Below are 17,710 nucleotides of genomic sequence, written 5' to 3'. Positions count from 1 at the left end.
CTTGTTTGTTGTTTTTAAATAATAACGATAAGATTGTTTGGATCTCCACTGGATATTCCGATTTAAATGACTTTCATAAAGCGGTGATGAACGAATCGTAACCGCTTTAAAGTATTTTCGGGACTTAGAGGTAGTTGATAAAATATATTATAGATGTTAGTTCTTATCGGACTGCTGTAACTTTATGCGCAAATTTTAGAGAAGGAAATTGTGATGAAAATTGGTATTTTTATTCAAACATATCCTGCTTACCCTACCTCAAATCTCTGTGCACGCCCCTGGCACTATCTGAGTACGAACAGATTCTTAACATTTCCGTGTTAAGTGAAGATGGAATATCTTAGTTAAAAAAAAAATTGTAGTATGTATTTAAAAATAAAATTTACTTACTTTCTTATTTACTTATTTATGAACATTGTTTAAAATTAAAAACTACGTATTTATTAGCAGATGTGTGGTATAATTTTTTTTATAAGTTAAAATAAACACAAAATATGGACTGAGTGAAATAAAATATACATATACATATATATATATATATATATATATATAATGTAATTAATCTCCGAGGGATATTACATTCCACATCATATTTCCTAATGGGAAGCCCGATTTCCGCTTTTTTCTTTGCTGATACCAAAGATATAAATGATCTAGCTTTGTTGGGAACTTTTAATTTATACTTGTATTAAAATTTTAATTGAAGATTTTTACCAGAATTCGAACCTAACATTAAATAATTATCTCATTGAAGTTTCATTTTTAATTAAACTATCTTGTTTCAAGTCAGTGAATTAAAACTTCTATTTTTGTAATTATAAAGTCATTTTCTAATATTTTTTTTTGTTAGAAAACTCCAAATTCATAAAAGTTTTTGGAAACAAAATTACTCTACTATGTATTACCAATTTCGTTCCCACTAAATACGAAGAACTATTTGTTTTTTATATAATAACCTACTTCAATACTATAATGTGCAATATATTCATGAAAAATTTTTAATGTCTCCGTGTGTAGAACGATTGAACAAATTTATGTATCATTATTTACCGTTCGCCTCCAACAGATGGCGCCTATTAATATTATAGATCACGCTAGTGAATTACAAACTGTTAGATGCTTAAGCACTTCGATTATTTGTATCAATTCAGTACAAAATCGAGTAAAAAAGACGACTGTTTCAAAAACAGTGTTTCATATCTCACAATGAACATGCAAGCTTGGTAACACAGACAAATTTTTCAAAAAATGTAAACGTTCTATTTAGTCTAAATGTTTTATTATCATTCTTTACTATTTCTTTTTACTATTACTTTATTCTTTACTAATGTCAAACATGTTGGATATAAGATAACGATTTTCATTAAAACGCAATCTATGTAGTGTGACTAATACTTAATGTTGATCGTACTGTTTATAAATAAAACCTCTTTAATTATTCCCAGACGAAGGCGGCGGCAGTTCTGATAGCCGCTCTGACAGCAGCGAAGACGAAGTGACGGAGCACCCGGCCCCAGTCATGGCCAGGGCACAGGTACCCATACAAGTAATGACCGTTCATCAGATATATTGTTTAAATATGTATTGTAAACTCGACAGTGGCATAATTTTGCATCGCTAAAAATATGCACAAATGCAAGTTCTTCGTAAACTTAAGGTAAACTATTATATCGTATACTGAGACTTATAACCTGCAGACCAAAACAAAGGAGACATCTTCTGTCACTTTCACTACCTGATATGTAATGTTTATTTATCTATACTATTTGTATATATTTATGTGTATATTTATGTATATATTTTATGTTTATATCTATGTATGTACAATATCTAAATTTCCTTTTATTATATATATTTTTTTGTATACTTATTATTTTTTTTTCCTTCTCTATTTCTATTGTACCTACACCACGCTTTCTCTAGTTTCCTTTATCAATAGGGTTTCTGGTAGAGATGTCTTTTAAGAGATAAGTTATCCTTTGTACATCACTCTCCTTTTGTAATTAATTTTTTAACTCTTGGTACATAAATAAATAAATAAATAAATAAACAATTTGAATTAAATACAGCAGAAATAATACAATAGATTTTTACCACTCTTTCTTTCTTTTTAACACGCGTTAATTAGCTTCGCTTGTATGTTTGTTTATATGTCTTTGAGCTCGATTTTGCACTACTTCTGGCTATTCGATTTTTTTTTATTTACACTCAGTCATTTCTGATTCTATGTTTGTCGCTATTTCAGAAAGTAGCTAAATAATATTTAGGTCATTATCGTTTGAAATGTCAATAGTAACTCAAGAAATTATCTTCTCGTATTTACAACGCTGTAAGATATTTCTTTAACGACCTTCTTAAGTTCGTATCATTTGCTGTTGACCATTGCCACTGAGTTAAACCGCTTTTAAAATCAATTCGACCGTTGCCATATAAACCCATTTCTTTAATATTATTGTAGTTTTATTTTATATCGTTCTTGAATTAAATTCATACTTTTTTTATAATTAAAATCTCACATTGCACATTTGTTATATAGACGGGACTATTCCGATTCTGTATATTCATATAAAGCGTGTGTTTAAAATCAAACGCGTCTCTCAATCCATATATTCTATCAATAACTATCGTATCAATAATATCAGTAGCTGAATTTGTGTTTTTCTTCTTGATATTTTTTATCCGGGGCTAATTACCTAAATATGAAAAGACAGACATTCAAAATGATATGATTCAATTCATACAGGTGCCGACGATCAGTGTAACGCCGCACTCTCCAGGTGTTCTGGATGACAGCTTGCAGCAGCTACGTCGACTGCATGCTGCCGTCCAGCGCATGCGAGCGGCACCGCTGCCATTGCTGGTGGGTTTGTGCTGCTAATGTTTTAGTTGCAGCAACATAAATTGCTGATTACTCAGGAGTTCAAGCAGTGTGTGATAAATTTATAAAACTCCTATATACGACTTCGTTAAAATTGTATATGAGACATCATTATTATTTAACGCTAAACAACATGAAGAATATATATCTAATATGCAAAATTCAACTCCTAGTTAAAACTTAGTCTTATAAATATAATAAAATTTTCTCTTTTTTTTAACATTATAATCGCAAGCGACAAAAAATTTGTGTCAAAAAAATCTTGAACTAAAATTTGTAAAATAATCGTTTGTACACAATTTGTTACATGTCATAGGCTACAGGGACAAGTCGTCTCAGTACGTCGTGTCCCTCGCTCTGCAAGGACGGTGTTCCTGAACAAGAATGCCCTTCGCCGACACACCTGGAGTTTTACCCACAGAGTAGGAAAGGCAGTAGTGAGTAGTACTCTATTACGTAAAATATGTTACATTTTGAAGATAGTATAACCATTCAATATATATTGTTATATGAATAAAGTAATGTTATGTGAAAAATAAGTGAAGTTGATATTAAAGTAGTGTCTTAAATTAAAAGCAAAATATACAAAAATACATCTATCTATCTTAGTACGTTAGAGGCTACGCAGTATCATAGTTTATTGCTACTAATGAATAAATATTTTACATATACGAGTATATATCGCACACACACACACACACTTCAGTTATTTTGACAAAGCAACGTACAGTAAGTTATAACTGTCTCAAGCAGAGGACATGATAGTGCCTTTAAATTATCAAGCAAATATATAAGTTATTCAGAAACCTTACACAAAAATATCCATACGTTCAACTAACAAACAATTTTAATATTTCGTCTCGACCAGGTGAGTCTCGACAATGGGGGACGTGGGATCGCCGTGATGAGGGCAGACGCAGCTCCTGGGCGGCTCTCGAGCCGGGAGCCAGGCATGACGTCAGGCAACGCAGGTAGGGAGGGGGAGGGGGGGAGAGTCAGGACAATATAGCTATAGAGAAGTTGAGCGACCTTTATGAAGAATATAGGCGAGGTTGGGGTCGAAAGTAAGGTTATTGTAAGGAGATTGTGGTTATGGAGGGGACGAGTAAGAAGAATTAAAATATAGTAAGAGTGAGGGAGGGAGTAACAAATATGGGGTTGCAGAGGTAAAGATAGTTGTTGATATATTAAAAATGTAATGAATTTTTACTAGTAAAGTGGTTATGTAAGTATTTAATCCCTTCAATTCTAATACTGTGGGTATTTATGCAAAAATGACAAATAAATGGACCTATATGAGTGTTTCTAAAGGTTATTACATAAAATATTTGTTTTCAGTGCGTTGAACGGTCACAGCGCTTCACTATCATCTATGGAGTCTGAGGGGGAGGTGTCACGGCCAGTACGACATTCAACTCACTCGTTGAATGACAACGATTTAGCTGTGAGTGTATATTCTGGTCTTTATTAACAATCCATCAAAAGCTGGGTGAAAACTCGTGTATGTTTTATTACAGTGCCAAAAGTCGAAATAGATATAAAACCTTCAGTTGTAGCCCATTAAAAGAAAAAAAAAATGACTTCTAAAGTAATACTTACTTGATGTTTAATCCTATACCCATCTAATTACATGTATCCAAATTTCCAGAAGGAGTTCGAGAAGGTAACTGCAGCATTACGTGCTGCCGCTGACACCAGCTCCAGCAGACTGCTGCCACGTCTGCCGCTGCAGAAGTCCGTCTCCACGCCGAGCATCGTGGCCGCCGTACATCCGACACAACCACCCCCAGCCGCCAATATGTGAGTACCCGCATGGGCCAACGTTGAAAGGATTTACGCTTGAATTGTGAAATGTTGGGACAAGTTTTAAAGCTCTTGGGACAAGTTCGTTATGTGATTGTTCAAACATTATAGTAAGGTTAACATTTGAAGATATATGGTTATGGTATGGTTGGGCTAAGGTCAGTGAGCCGATATGGACCAATTTGAAGGGTTCAGTTCATTAGGAAGGAACCCGATGCTTGTTAATTGTTGGCAAGTATTCAGAAGATGTGAATGGATTTGTGACATAGTATTCAGGAGAGAAATGTTCTTTATATAACATGCTAGTCATATTTTAAGAGATACTTTATTAGAAATAATAAATAATAAATCACTCGCATCTCCTGAACCAAGGCCCATTAAATTGAATACTTTAAATATGTCTGTGATTTTTATTAAATTAATTTTGCATGTTTATTTCTATCGATATGCATGTCGATGTGGATGTGAGATTTTATTTTGGCACTCCGCTTAGCCGTTATATCACTTAATGTGTGTGAACTGGTCTGTGACACTCGCTGTTAGTCTGTCAGCGGGTGGTGCGAGCGAGACGGAGAGTGACGACGACACGTCCGCGCCGGTCGCCAACCAGCCGAGAAGGAATAACACTCAGGAGCACCTCGGCTTACATCGGCTGGCGTTCTTGGAACAGTGAGTGTTTCCCGCTCTGACGTATAGATTATCACTGAGGTGGGAGCGAGACGGCAATGAATGATTCGGCTGAGGTAATGGTTGTATCTGTCTCGCTCGGATTTATATTTTATGGTGGAAGTAGGAGCGAGATGGTCCTGTGTCGGTAAACTGTGAGTATATTGGCAAAGGGAGGGGGTGGCTGGCGTTCCTAGATCAGTGAGTGTTTTTCGCTCTGACATATATGTAGTGAGGGGTGTGGGAGCGAGACAGCGATATGTTAATACGAGTGATTTAATGTATTCCAATTTTCCCATTGATTTACTATAATAGTGGTAGTGGGAGCGAGATAGTCTAATAGAAGTGTCAGTTAGGCGGTGAGCACTAATTAATTTTAAGGTAATTTTGGTAAAGTTGAGACCTACAAATAATTATGTAAGTACATATAGAAAATACATTACACAAATAATGTTTGTCTTGTTTGTGCATAATATTACGTGAAATAATGATACGTGTAAGTAGTATGAGTTTTTTAAAGTGACAATCTCATAAATAGATAATGTTTTTTTTTTAATTTTATGCATGCTTTAAGCACAGCTTTGCTTATACTTTTTTTGTTACCGTTAGTTGGTCACGTGTTGTCATATGAATTTTAATATATCAATGTTACAACAGAGCCGCCTTCGACCATCACGCTGAGAAACGGCGTAAGAGAGGAAGCTTGTTCTTTAGGAAGAAGAAGGTAAGCGGGAAATATAATGATAATGATAGAACTTAACTTAATAGATGGATTAATATAACTTTAATATAAATTTACTTCATATAAGAATACAAGCACTTTGTTCCTTTCAAAACCTGCATTTCCAGAAGCTTTCGATCTTATTAATCATAGGTCATTAAATAATAAACCTGTGACTATAATTTAATAGTAAATTAATATACGTGTAACATAATTGTATATGTAATCGGAGTCAGATAGGCATTTTAAGAATGTTGTATGTAGTCCCTATAAAGCTGACGCGAGGTGTTCCGCAAGGAGCACATTTAGTTCCTACTCTTCATAATCTATTTGTTAGTGACCATACAAAAACGTTAATAGTAGTAACAATGTGAAAGTTTCTCTGAAGTAACCAAAGTTGAGTAACATGTATTAATTAAAATTTAAAAACATTGTGTTTTACAATATGAATCAATTATTCAAAATTTTAATTTGACATTAAATAACATTACTATTATTAATAATGAGTAATGGTTTTCGTTATTGGAAATAAAAAATACCTTCAATATGAAGATTTCATCTCTTAATGAAATACATTTTGATTTATTCTGTATGACCTTTATTCTAAAAACAGTAAATATATATATATATATATATATATATATATATATTTGTTCATGTCAGTATTAAAATTAATGATAAATAAACAATTAACTATAATATAGGACAAATCTCGCAAGGCCTCTCACGTGTGGTCGGCGGCCGCGGCTGGTGGTGCATGTGATTGGTGCGCGAGGGACCTGGCGGACAAGCCGGCTCTGTACTGTGACAGTATGTTGTATATTCATATACTAACAATATAAAACGATGTTGCCTTTGAAAATTCATCGAACTGTCTTTGGACACGATAGCTCAGTTGAGAAAGTGACTGGAATTAATATTTTATTGGTTGCAGATTTGAATCCGTTGTAGTCTGAATTTTATTATATTATATGTGAATATTTATCAGAAATTGCAAAGCTCAAGGTCATAGTGTGTGTGAGTATAGACTGTATTAGCGGTATTTAAGTTGGCGACGACCTTACTTTATGAAATAGTTGGCTGTGATAAGTTTGGTAGCCTGCTATATATATATTATATATAATATGTGTGATGTAATAGTTTTATTATTGTATCCCAGATTGCACTATGACGGTTCATCAGAACGTTTGTAAGGACTACATTGTTGAATGCAATAAACCAAAATCATCCAAGGTCAGTATGGAACGCGCTGATATTTATATAATATTAACCAAAAAAATATATATGTATTCGATATAATAAATTAATTTTTAATTTCTAATTATGAACCGAATAAAAATCCAGCCTTGACACTTGATATAGCATTTCCGAACTGAGTTATATAGATTCTGAACATAATGAGTTTGAAAAATAACCACTATCATTTTAAGTTATTTCACGGGCTGTTACATGTTTCTTAGCAATTTGATGTCATGAGAATAACCTCATGTGTCATATAAGAAAAAAATTAATGTGTAGAGCATATAAATAAATTTTCAGACGTCCGTGGGCAAGTCGCTAAGCGCCAGTAGCGGTAAAAGCAGCAAACGTAGTTCCGTTTCCGGTCAATCACAGAACTCTAACAGGTAGGTGATATTTTATTATATTATAATACAAATTTACAGGAAATGAAAATAAAATTGCATTTCGTATATGATTTATACATATGTTTTGCTGCTTTGTATTTTGCCTAGGAAGGGTACCGAGCCATTGCGCTGTATGCATTTTAGATATTTTTTTATTTTGCGTATGGAATTAAGGGACATTTCTAAGAAGATACACAAGTATGAGACCGTTATTGATAATAATAAGCAAGTTCTGCTCTTTAACGTTTGTTTTTCGTTCCCGCTAGATTTTGTTTCTTCTTCTGTATAGGTTTCCTTTATTTTCCATTTCCTTTTATGATTCCGTTTTGTTTTTAGATAAAATTTGGTTTTCGGACAGTTCGAGGTGTCTTTTTAAATCCTTTAAACATAGTAACGGCAGATTTTTTCGTGTAAGTTTATATTTTATAGCTAGATATATTTTTATTACCTATTAATATTTGATTTTTTTTCTCTCTCTCTCTATTCACAAAGTTTCTCAGTGTACCGTTACAGTTCACACAATTCACAATTTAAAATCAGAATAAAATTAATCGTAGCCATTTATTAACATAACAAATCTTAAAGGATTCAATAAATTATTAATTAGTATTGAATATATAGTTGTTCCATACACGCTTGAACACTAGACTCATCGAAATACATTAATGGATACAGTATAGTTAATCTGTATATAATAGCAATCCAAATCCCCTACTACAAGTGAAGGGTATAGGCGTGTGTGTATTGTTATTGTTCAGTAAGAAGCAGTCTTCCGGGTGCTACTCTCCGTGGCGTCGCGTGGCCACCAAGCTCGGAGTACAGTGAGTAAATATACGGATTTTCATCGCTGGCCTATCAATAGTTTTCCATTGGAAGTTTGTAGAAGTAAATAATTTTCGTACGGAATTCTCATTGGTTATCACGTCCAAAATCACGTTCAGTATTGCAGAAAATTTTTAAAGTGTTTTATAATGGAATTTTAACGAAATGATTTGATTATTAACGGTCCCACGATTAAAATCCGTCATGTAGTATGTTTCCGTCTTTTCCATCGCACGTACCATCGTCTCGTCTGTTTTTGTCATATGAATCTTCGTTGTTGCAGGTTGTTTCTTTTGATTCCTTTATTTTTTTTACACTGGAAGCACTTCAATGTTTATTATAATTTAATATAACTTATAAAATCATAGGGGAACCGTTTTGGAAGTCAAATAATAATTTGTCGTAGAACTTCTCCTAATTGAAATATATACCCTCAAATACTTAAGAAAAATTTTCGTAACATTTACCGGGAATAGAACTCCAGGACATTTATTTTCATACTCGCGTGATAACCTCCGATCCAACTGGTCGGTACAGATGTGTATTAATAAGCCCATGTCATTGTTATGTGCGAGTGCTTCCAGTGTTGAAGTGTCGTATGTATTGTCAAGTCTCCTAGGTCTTCGAATCATCCACGCCTTACTTGTGTATCTTTCTATCTGAAGGTAGTTTGAACTTTCTCTTACAGATGTTGTCGTAGTCGTGGTGGAAATTATTGTCTTTACATTTTGTTTACAGTTTTGTTTTTCATTGTCTTCATAGGTGGATAAAAATGCTTATATTATAATTTTTGTTTAGTTTATTTTTAGTTTATAGGAATACATCGTTTCTTATAAAAAAAATCATCTTTAAAATTGCACTACATTTCAAGTGCGCGTAACACAAAATTATATTTCTAAAGGCGTTATGTTTATATCATTGTTTCAATACGTTTTTATTATCAAAATTTGCATGTTATTATTATTTTAATGATCTGAGCGTTTCCGATGTGCTTATTTTTATCGTTTAGGCTTTGAAGAGTAAACGTAAAATGTTTATCGGAAATTTATTGGATCCCAATTGAGCAATGTGTATTGTCGGATGAACTTTGACCCCGTGTTAATTTGTTACATGTCAAAAGAATAATGTACTGGGACAAAAAGGCGTTTATTTTTTTTTTTAGGGGAAGACATTTTTAATTTTATTTTTTTTTATTTTAGCACGAGTCATATTTATAATGACGATAAAGACGGATCCGATCACAAGCACGATCAGAGCAAGTGAGTATTATTTACTTTTTATTTTGCCCATTTTTCAAGTTATGGTCTGTGAAATATAATTTTTGTACTGACTCCAAAGAGGTTTACATTCGGCCCTTAATTTCGTATGTATTTGGATGTGGCTTCTGCTTTTCGATTGCGTTTTTTTTTGTTATGGTAATACTGTATTATATATAAAGGTTATATGAACATATTTGGAGTTATACATCTTAATAATGAAGTTGGTTTTACTTCATGAAGTTCCCTTTTTTAAATATATATTTTTGAATCTAACCTGAGTTTTTTTCGTGTATTTGTCAATCAAAACTTAAAAACAGCAAAGTAAAAGTTTTTTTTTCATCGAAATGTCTTATTTGTTGTTTTTTATACCTACGAATACTAAAAGTACTTTGTGCTCCAAGGGCACATATTATGTTATATGTGAAAAAATGTCGATAATGATATTAATTCTTATTGTGACAATATACTAAAAGAGGTTTCTGCATCACATACATCAGTATTGCATTCAATTTCCAGCCAAAACACCGTCACAATTTTTTTGTCTGCCTTTAATGATGTGTGACGTATTAAGGCCGTATCGGTGAATATTTCCAGTGCATCAGACGACGCTTCCACTGAATGGCCGGAGGTTTATCTGACAGCGGAACAGTTAGGTGATGAAGCGATACAGCTGGGCTTGGGGGCTGTCGAACCTGACACCTGGGCAGCTGGAGCACCTAAAGGACTTGCTAAGTAATTAAATATATTATAACTATTATTATTTTTAGTTTTATTATCTATGTGAAACTTACAAAGTATATGCCAATGTGAAGTTATAAGTGAACAGTTCACAAAATGGCATTATGTTTGACATTTTTGACATTGACATATTTGGTTTGTCTATGTGTCAAAAAGATTAATCACGTAATAATAAATAGATTATCCGACGAACAAAAGTACAAACTCTGATGTAAGATCAAAGAATATTTTGAGTTTTTAAATTTTCTTATTTCTTTAGAAGACAATCAAAACAGATATTTTATCTGTAACGAATTATTTAGTTCCATCCATTGATAGAATCAATTACATAAAAAAATCTAAGTTGTATTCTTAATGGATAGTTATAAATTGAGAGCCGGTTCGTAGAATCACAAAAACTTCGAATTGTATAGCGTTATATAATAAAAAAAACCCGAATTATATCTTCTCATCAACAGACAAATCGGCGACAGAGAGACCAAGCGCCAGGAGCACATATATGAACTAATATTAACTGAAAAACATCATTGTCTCACCGTGAGGCTCATGCAGAAGGTAACGAATATTCTTTAACAAATTATTGTTTTTCTATCCCGCGCTTTGTTACATGTTTATTTTAGTTTCTCTCTGATTTTGACCTACAATTTTCTTTATAATTCATATAATCTACCCGATGTTTAATCTGAAAGATGTCTCCTACTATTTGCATATCTAAGTCCTACCCTGCCGTCTGTTCCTTCATAGAAGCATCCCCTACTATTTGTATCATGTAAATTATATCTCGCCAGATGTTCGCCGATGGTCTATCTCGTCTTGGAGGCGTGTCTTCGTCGCAGGTCTCCCGTATGTTTCCTCGTCTGGATGAACTATGGTCGTTGCACGCGGCGTTGCTCGCACGACTCAGGGCTCGCCAGCGCGTTGGTCCACGAGTGGCCAGCATCGCCGATATATTAGCGGATACGTTCGCAGCGCCACATCACCAAAGGCTGAAGGCTGCATATGGTAGGCTTACTACACCTTAGAACTAGAATATAGTAGAATGTACATCAAACAAAAGTCATTTAATATCAAAATCTTACAGAAAAGTTAAGTAAAAAAAATCCAGTTTTATTGGTTCAGAGCGATTTCTACCAAGGAACCTATTGGGAAAATGACATAGAAGGTGGAAAAGGATTTAGGTGTATTGAAAATATGTATATATAGGTGTATATATACACATATATATACATATGTATATATATGTGTATATATATATATATATATATACATTTTATAGGAACAAATTAATAGGAACGAAATAAAACATGTATCACACATAAATGTCAGCCCAGATAATGTATGAACGTGACATATTAATTTAAGATGTCGCTGTGTGGTGTCCGACGTTATTAGCAGTTACGATTAAACTGAAATAAGTCTAAAACTCCAACTACCCTCAACTACCTCTCTGACGCCGTTCTTGTATGTCTTGCGGGAGATTTTCAAAGCGAGCTTGAGTTTAAATCTGAATATTCTATGTAGACATGCTAGAGAAGAGTTATATTTTTATTGCTTTTATTTGTAGAGCATAAAAAGTATGAAGGTGATAAGGTCATACCTCGTGTGCCACCAGCATTAATCATTGAAAGGGAGATTCGTAGCGTCATAAATAACTTTTTAAAATCTCTATTTGGCAACTATTGACATTTTATTCTTGATTTCCTTATGTATGTGTGAATAATATTATTGTTCATCTATATGACTCAATACCCCTACCATTGTTCTCGTCCAGGTGAGTTCTGTTCGCGTCATCGTGACGCCGTCGAGGTGTTCAAGGATGTCTGCGCGAGGGAGACGAGGGTCGCACGGTTCATAAGGAAATGTCAACAGAATCCACTACTCAGGAAGAAGGTTGGCGTTTATTGTTGTTAAAATATACTATACATATAGTTTTTAAAATAATAAAATACGCGTAGTATATCCGGAAATATTAGTTTCATTTAAATGAATACTCGCGAGAGTCTTAGATCTCATTATAATCTATATTTGTTAATTCATAATAAGGTTAAATTCCCTATAACGTACATTTAAACTAACAGAATTATCATTCAAATTGGAAATATGTAATTAAAAATTAAGACACAATATAGATTCGAGCCTCCGATATATCGCTTCTAATTTTCTTAGTCAATTAAGCTATCTATGGTCTATCCTATACCTAAATTCTAAATCAAGATCCACTAAGTAAACGTTTGAAATTAGTTAGTTTTCTGAACTTTGTTTTTTGGTATCCAATAAATGCAATATTTAAAATATCATTTTAATTCATACTACTATCAAAGTTCCGATAACACATTGGTCCTAATTATTTTTTTTTTCGAAATTATACAGGGGGTTCCCGAATGCGTGTTGTTCGTGGCACAGAGACTCACAAAGTATCCCCTACTATTGGAACCGCTCCTCAAGACCGCGGGTGACGATGCACACGAACGTGAACTATTACAGAAAGCACTGTGCGGTGTGAAGGTTAGTATAGTTTTATATATTAAAAAAATACAGTTATCAAGTCAAAGTTACACATTTATATGTGATATAAGAATAATTATTTAAAATAATCGATAAGGGTGAAACTAAATTAAATACACTAATATATATTTTTTCTTTAATTGAGATAATTCCAGCACTATTAAATGTTTCCACATTTTTCAATGCAAAATAACTGTAAATATAAAATTATAATCAATAACTAATATTCACATAGAATTTACTGACCAATAGTTTAATTCAGAATTAATAAGTATATTAAGCCATTAAACGAGATTGTAATATGAATTAAATTATTTTACATAGGAAATTCTAGTCGACGTTGACAACCAAGTGGCGGCAAAAGAGAGAGAAGACAGGAAACTGGAGATATATCATCGTATCGATGCAAAGTCCTTCGCCAATTATCGTGGACGGAAGTTTAAGAAGAGCGACATCCTGCAAGGGAATAGGAGTCTTACGTCAGTATCTTTAAAGTCTGTTTTTGTAAGAAACGATTTTATGGTCCAGCGAGACAAGATAAGAATGATAAATAATTCGACATTCTCGTATGTCAGTATACAAGTAAAATAAGCATTACCATTATTACCACCAGAGACTAATAGTGTGTTTGGCATCTACCCTAGTCAAATATTACATTAAGCGATAATAGAACTTATTGCCTCCATATAAAGTCTAAATTTACTTTTTTTTCTGTAAATTACATAAAAATGATTAATGACTTACAGATTCGAAGGTGTAGCGACTTTGATGCAAGGCAGGAGTAAAATGCAGACGCTCCTGGTGATAGTGTTGACGGACGTGTTGTTCTTCCTTCACGACAACAACAACAAATACACTTTCTTCACGCCTGACAATAAGGTATCATATAGGGAGTAATATTTTATATATTTAAATCCTACTTCTATATATGTAAGTATATTAATTCTATTTGTATATACTTCCAGACTGGTGTAGTATCTCTATGGAAGTTGTTAGTTCGCGAGAAGGCCGGAGCCGACGGCCGAGGCCTGTACCTCATATGTAGCGGGCCGCCTGGACCCGAAATGTTCGAACTAAGAGTTCATCGACCCAAAGACATCGCTCAATGGATACGGGCTATACGGTATAAATAAGACTTACTGATACAAATACCCTTTAACCCAATTCAATATTATATAAGTTTTATTATTCTGTAGCAGGAGTTATAGGTTGTAATGCGTTTTTAATTGTTATTATTTATGAGGTTGTTATACAGGGTGGCAACCAGAGGCTCAGGAAAACTACGAAATATGTATATTATAATAGGAATTACATATTAAAACTTGTAACCTATACCTAAGCTTACATGGTTGTCCCGATGTCAGGATAGCAATCTCATTCCATAGCTTGTGTGGTATCAGGCATCTTCTGGTTCACACGGCTTGGTGTTGGTTCCGCGGAGTCAGCGGCGTCACTCGTTATATGATATTTTATCCGCACAAGGATGTTGCCCCGGCGATGTTCATTTATTTTTAATATGTACCACGTATAAACAAGTGAATGTTAATGAAAATATACAGACTTTGTAGTTGTCAGTGCTCGAACGGTTAAAAACATCAATACAATACAGATCTCGTAAATTGACACCAACTGTGAGAGTTTTGTAAAAGTTAAAGCATATTTTAATTTACATCAAACTTTATACATTGCAAACTGTGACTCCCTACTTCGTTCGTGGCTAAAAGTGTTTTGTTATTATTTGTATTGATGAAAAATAAAATTTGTTTGATAAAAGTAGCCTCAATTACTCTTTATAATATCAGCTCGCTACCAGAGGAAGTAAAAACCACACCAACAGATATATATATATATATATACATATGACTTTTTAAAAAAGCTGTAATATTAAAAATGGACTCTATATATTTGCATAGATTAATAAATTATTACTTTACAAACAGAGGTGCAGTTCAAAGCTGTCCAGAAGAAATAGAAGAGTCTGAAGCTGGGAGTACCGTGACGTCAGCAGAAGAGAGACAGAAACAGTTGGAGGCGAGGCATGAGAATATAAGACTGATTACAGGTTAGTTGTTATACTAATAAGGACTTTAAATATAAAGGGTTAAGGTTCCAAATTCTTTGCAACACAAAGTGTTCGGAGTCTCGACCACGTCTTAGTCTGTTTGTTATATAACATGTTATTTGTCTATATACATATATGTTATAATATTCTGTTGATATATTTACAAAATATTATTATGGGACAGATGATACTCCGTGTCGGAATATCGAAGGTATAAACACACACACTGCATAACCGCATGATAAATTATCTTCTGTATCCTATCCATACATAACTTATATTATATACCTACGTTACTCTCTATTTAAGTAATTAATTCTAAATCCTTCTAACAAACTTTGTATTTCGTCACTACTAAAATTTCTATAGAAATCTTTCCCTAAATGTCTCATAAATATATAGCTTTAATTTGTATTGATTATGTATGTATATATATTTTAGAGGCTTTGAGGGCAAAGGACAGAGAGCAGGCGCAATTGTTGGAAGAGAAAATGGTGTTGCATATGAGGATGGTCGGACACACCGGGAGTTCCGCATTAGATGTTCCCAGCACAGGTGAAAACACGTTTGTATGACACGATAGCTCAGTTTGTGCTATGGCGGTAACATTAGAACGGTCACAGGTTCGAACAATATAAAATAATTTTTTGATTTAAATGTTTTAAAATACCGTACCGTTTATATATATACTACTATAGATAGCTTTTCTGTTTTTGGTACATGCAGTTGAAAAATGTCATTCAGATACATAAATTTAAATTAATATAAGTTAGTTGTAACGAAGTACATCCGGTGGAGGTTACAACGGATGTGGCGTAATTGTAAACAAAGGAGATAAATTTTATATTTATATATTTTACTGGAGAACAACATACACTGGCAGCGGAAAATAAATTTTAATATCATATATTTAAATATCATATTAGAAGCTTACGTGTAGACTTTATAAGCGGTTAATCCTATAGTGACGGTCAACACAAACAGATATAATTCACTTTGAACTGATAGTTACCGAGGTTACAACATTCATATTGTAGACTATCATTAAAATCTGTAGTTTTTCTTTGATAGAACGACAGCCTTCATTACATACCTTTTATGTTCCCAGGTGTGCCCCCCTGTCCCGGGGGATTGTCGTTCCCGGAGTACGTTCGTCTCTCAGGACCCACGCCAGACACGCACGCCTTATGGCAGGAAGTCTGCAGGGTCGTTCAGGTAGTACATGTATACAGTATGTACAGGGTGTACAATGCATATGAGATTTGCGTATAACCTTAATTATTACACGTTTATAAATGAAGATGTTGTATATTTTTATACACATAATATATAAATTGTATAGTGATTGAATTCATTGTTTGTTTTTAATAGTATTAATCATAAGAACAACTATACAGGATGCTCTGGAGGCGTCGTCCCTAGACTGGTCGTCTCTCAGCGGCGTGTCTCTGGGGCGAAGCACGAGCTCGGCGGGTGAGAGGCACTCGGTCCACTACACCAGCCCCGCTCTGCCGAGGAGGGCGGACACCTTCGCCGGCTTCGACGCGCACAGAGGGGGTGAGGGGGGAAAGAGAGGGGGGATAAAAACACTTTACTATAAGTTGTCATTAATGAAGGACGGATGTTTATAGAATTGTTCTAGGTCCATACATAGAATCGATACAGGCTAGAGTGCTCACGTTAAGAGATATATCTTTTCAGTTTATGTAAAACACAAAACAGCTTACACACATGTAACTTTTTAATATTTGCTTTTGTTTATAAAACGTTCACGACAATTATGTCGACTACTGCTGGAGGTTCCAAAAAAAAAAAATTACTTTAACAAATTTACTTTTACAAAATTTTACTTATTACTAATTATAAATTCTAAATACAACTTTCCGTTACAAGATCGAACGAAGAAATGACTTACATAATTTTAAAGTTTTTTCTAAATATTTCTGCAAGCCGTGTGGTGTCGTGTTTACCCCACTCCATTCCCATGGGTTCCGTGGTGTGAGCACTTGGTATTTAGTATTATTTTTTCACTATATGGTTGTTTCACTTGGCTTTGTCTGGGTATTGATGTAATAAAGTTATGCTGGCGTAACACGACCCTTGACTCCCTACAAGATTTACAGGTCGATGTCAAGATAAAAATGTATGAAAGTTTATATAAAATGACAAAAGTTTAAATCTTTCATGGGCACAAAAATCCAGTATCAAGTATTACATTGTTAAAAGCTATATGCTTTGTCTCTATCGATGGAGTTTTTTATGTGTGGTGTACCATCAGGTGTGTCCGTACGTCTGTCGGCGTCGGACGTTCCCAGCGAACCGGAAACGGAAGCCCAAATGCACGCTCGGATCAAGGACGAAGCGAACGCTGCGCTGAAGCTACAACATGCCATATACACGCTCACCTGTATAGTGTGGCAGCAGCTGACCACCATACACAGCCTGGAGGCGCAGGTGTGTGCGTGGAGGGCGTGCGGGGGGGCGGGAGCGGCCGCGGTGGGCGGGCGGGCCCACGACGCGCAGCTCGAGGAACTGAGGCACGCACAGGCGAGGCTCACGGCGGAGAGGGCGGCCTGGGAGGCGCAGAGGACGGCCGACAGGGACGCGCTGGAACATGGTGAGCTACACACA

At 34.5% G+C, this 17,710-nt stretch overlaps 1 protein-coding gene across 5 annotated transcripts in view; it reads left to right on the top strand.

Moving 5' to 3' along the window:
- LOC116773472 (rho guanine nucleotide exchange factor 2) overlaps positions 1–17,710 on the top strand; it is a 37,254-nt gene that overhangs the window by 12,281 nt on the left and 7,263 nt on the right. For 2 of the 5 annotated variants that reach the window (XM_061528774.1, XM_061528777.1), the window contains 25 exons: positions 1,446–1,534; positions 2,744–2,860; positions 3,195–3,315; positions 3,747–3,849; positions 4,217–4,322; positions 4,527–4,678; positions 5,225–5,350; positions 6,005–6,071; positions 6,773–6,878; positions 7,228–7,301; positions 7,608–7,693; positions 9,715–9,774; positions 10,369–10,506; positions 10,971–11,067; positions 11,301–11,514; positions 12,284–12,402; positions 12,883–13,017; positions 13,342–13,496; positions 13,764–13,896; positions 13,983–14,140; positions 14,958–15,079; positions 15,521–15,634; positions 16,188–16,294; positions 16,477–16,636; positions 17,358–17,696. In XM_061528774.1, the coding sequence (XP_061384758.1) occupies positions 1,446–1,534; positions 2,744–2,860; positions 3,195–3,315; positions 3,747–3,849; positions 4,217–4,322; positions 4,527–4,678; positions 5,225–5,350; positions 6,005–6,071; positions 6,773–6,878; positions 7,228–7,301; positions 7,608–7,693; positions 9,715–9,774; positions 10,369–10,506; positions 10,971–11,067; positions 11,301–11,514; positions 12,284–12,402; positions 12,883–13,017; positions 13,342–13,496; positions 13,764–13,896; positions 13,983–14,140; positions 14,958–15,079; positions 15,521–15,634; positions 16,188–16,294; positions 16,477–16,636; positions 17,358–17,696 (3,198 nt within the window). Of the gene's footprint in view, positions 1–1,445; positions 1,547–2,743; positions 2,861–3,194; positions 3,316–3,746; positions 3,850–4,216; positions 4,323–4,526; positions 4,679–5,224; positions 5,351–6,004; positions 6,072–6,772; positions 6,879–7,227; positions 7,302–7,607; positions 7,694–9,714; positions 9,775–10,368; positions 10,507–10,970; positions 11,068–11,300; positions 11,515–12,283; positions 12,403–12,882; positions 13,018–13,341; positions 13,497–13,763; positions 13,897–13,982; positions 14,141–14,957; positions 15,080–15,520; positions 15,635–16,187; positions 16,295–16,476; positions 16,637–17,357; positions 17,697–17,710 lie in introns of all 5 variants that reach the window. The other 3 variants (XM_061528773.1, XM_061528776.1, XM_061528775.1) reach the window with 2 other exon arrangements.

The sequence above is a fragment of the Danaus plexippus genome, assembly GCF_018135715.1.
Source record: "Danaus plexippus chromosome 22 unlocalized genomic scaffold, MEX_DaPlex mxdp_33, whole genome shotgun sequence".
In the NCBI taxonomy this organism is placed as follows: domain Eukaryota; kingdom Metazoa; phylum Arthropoda; class Insecta; order Lepidoptera; family Nymphalidae; genus Danaus; species Danaus plexippus.
Note: the sequence above shows the minus strand (reverse complement) of the source record. Positions and strands in the feature narration are given on the sequence as shown.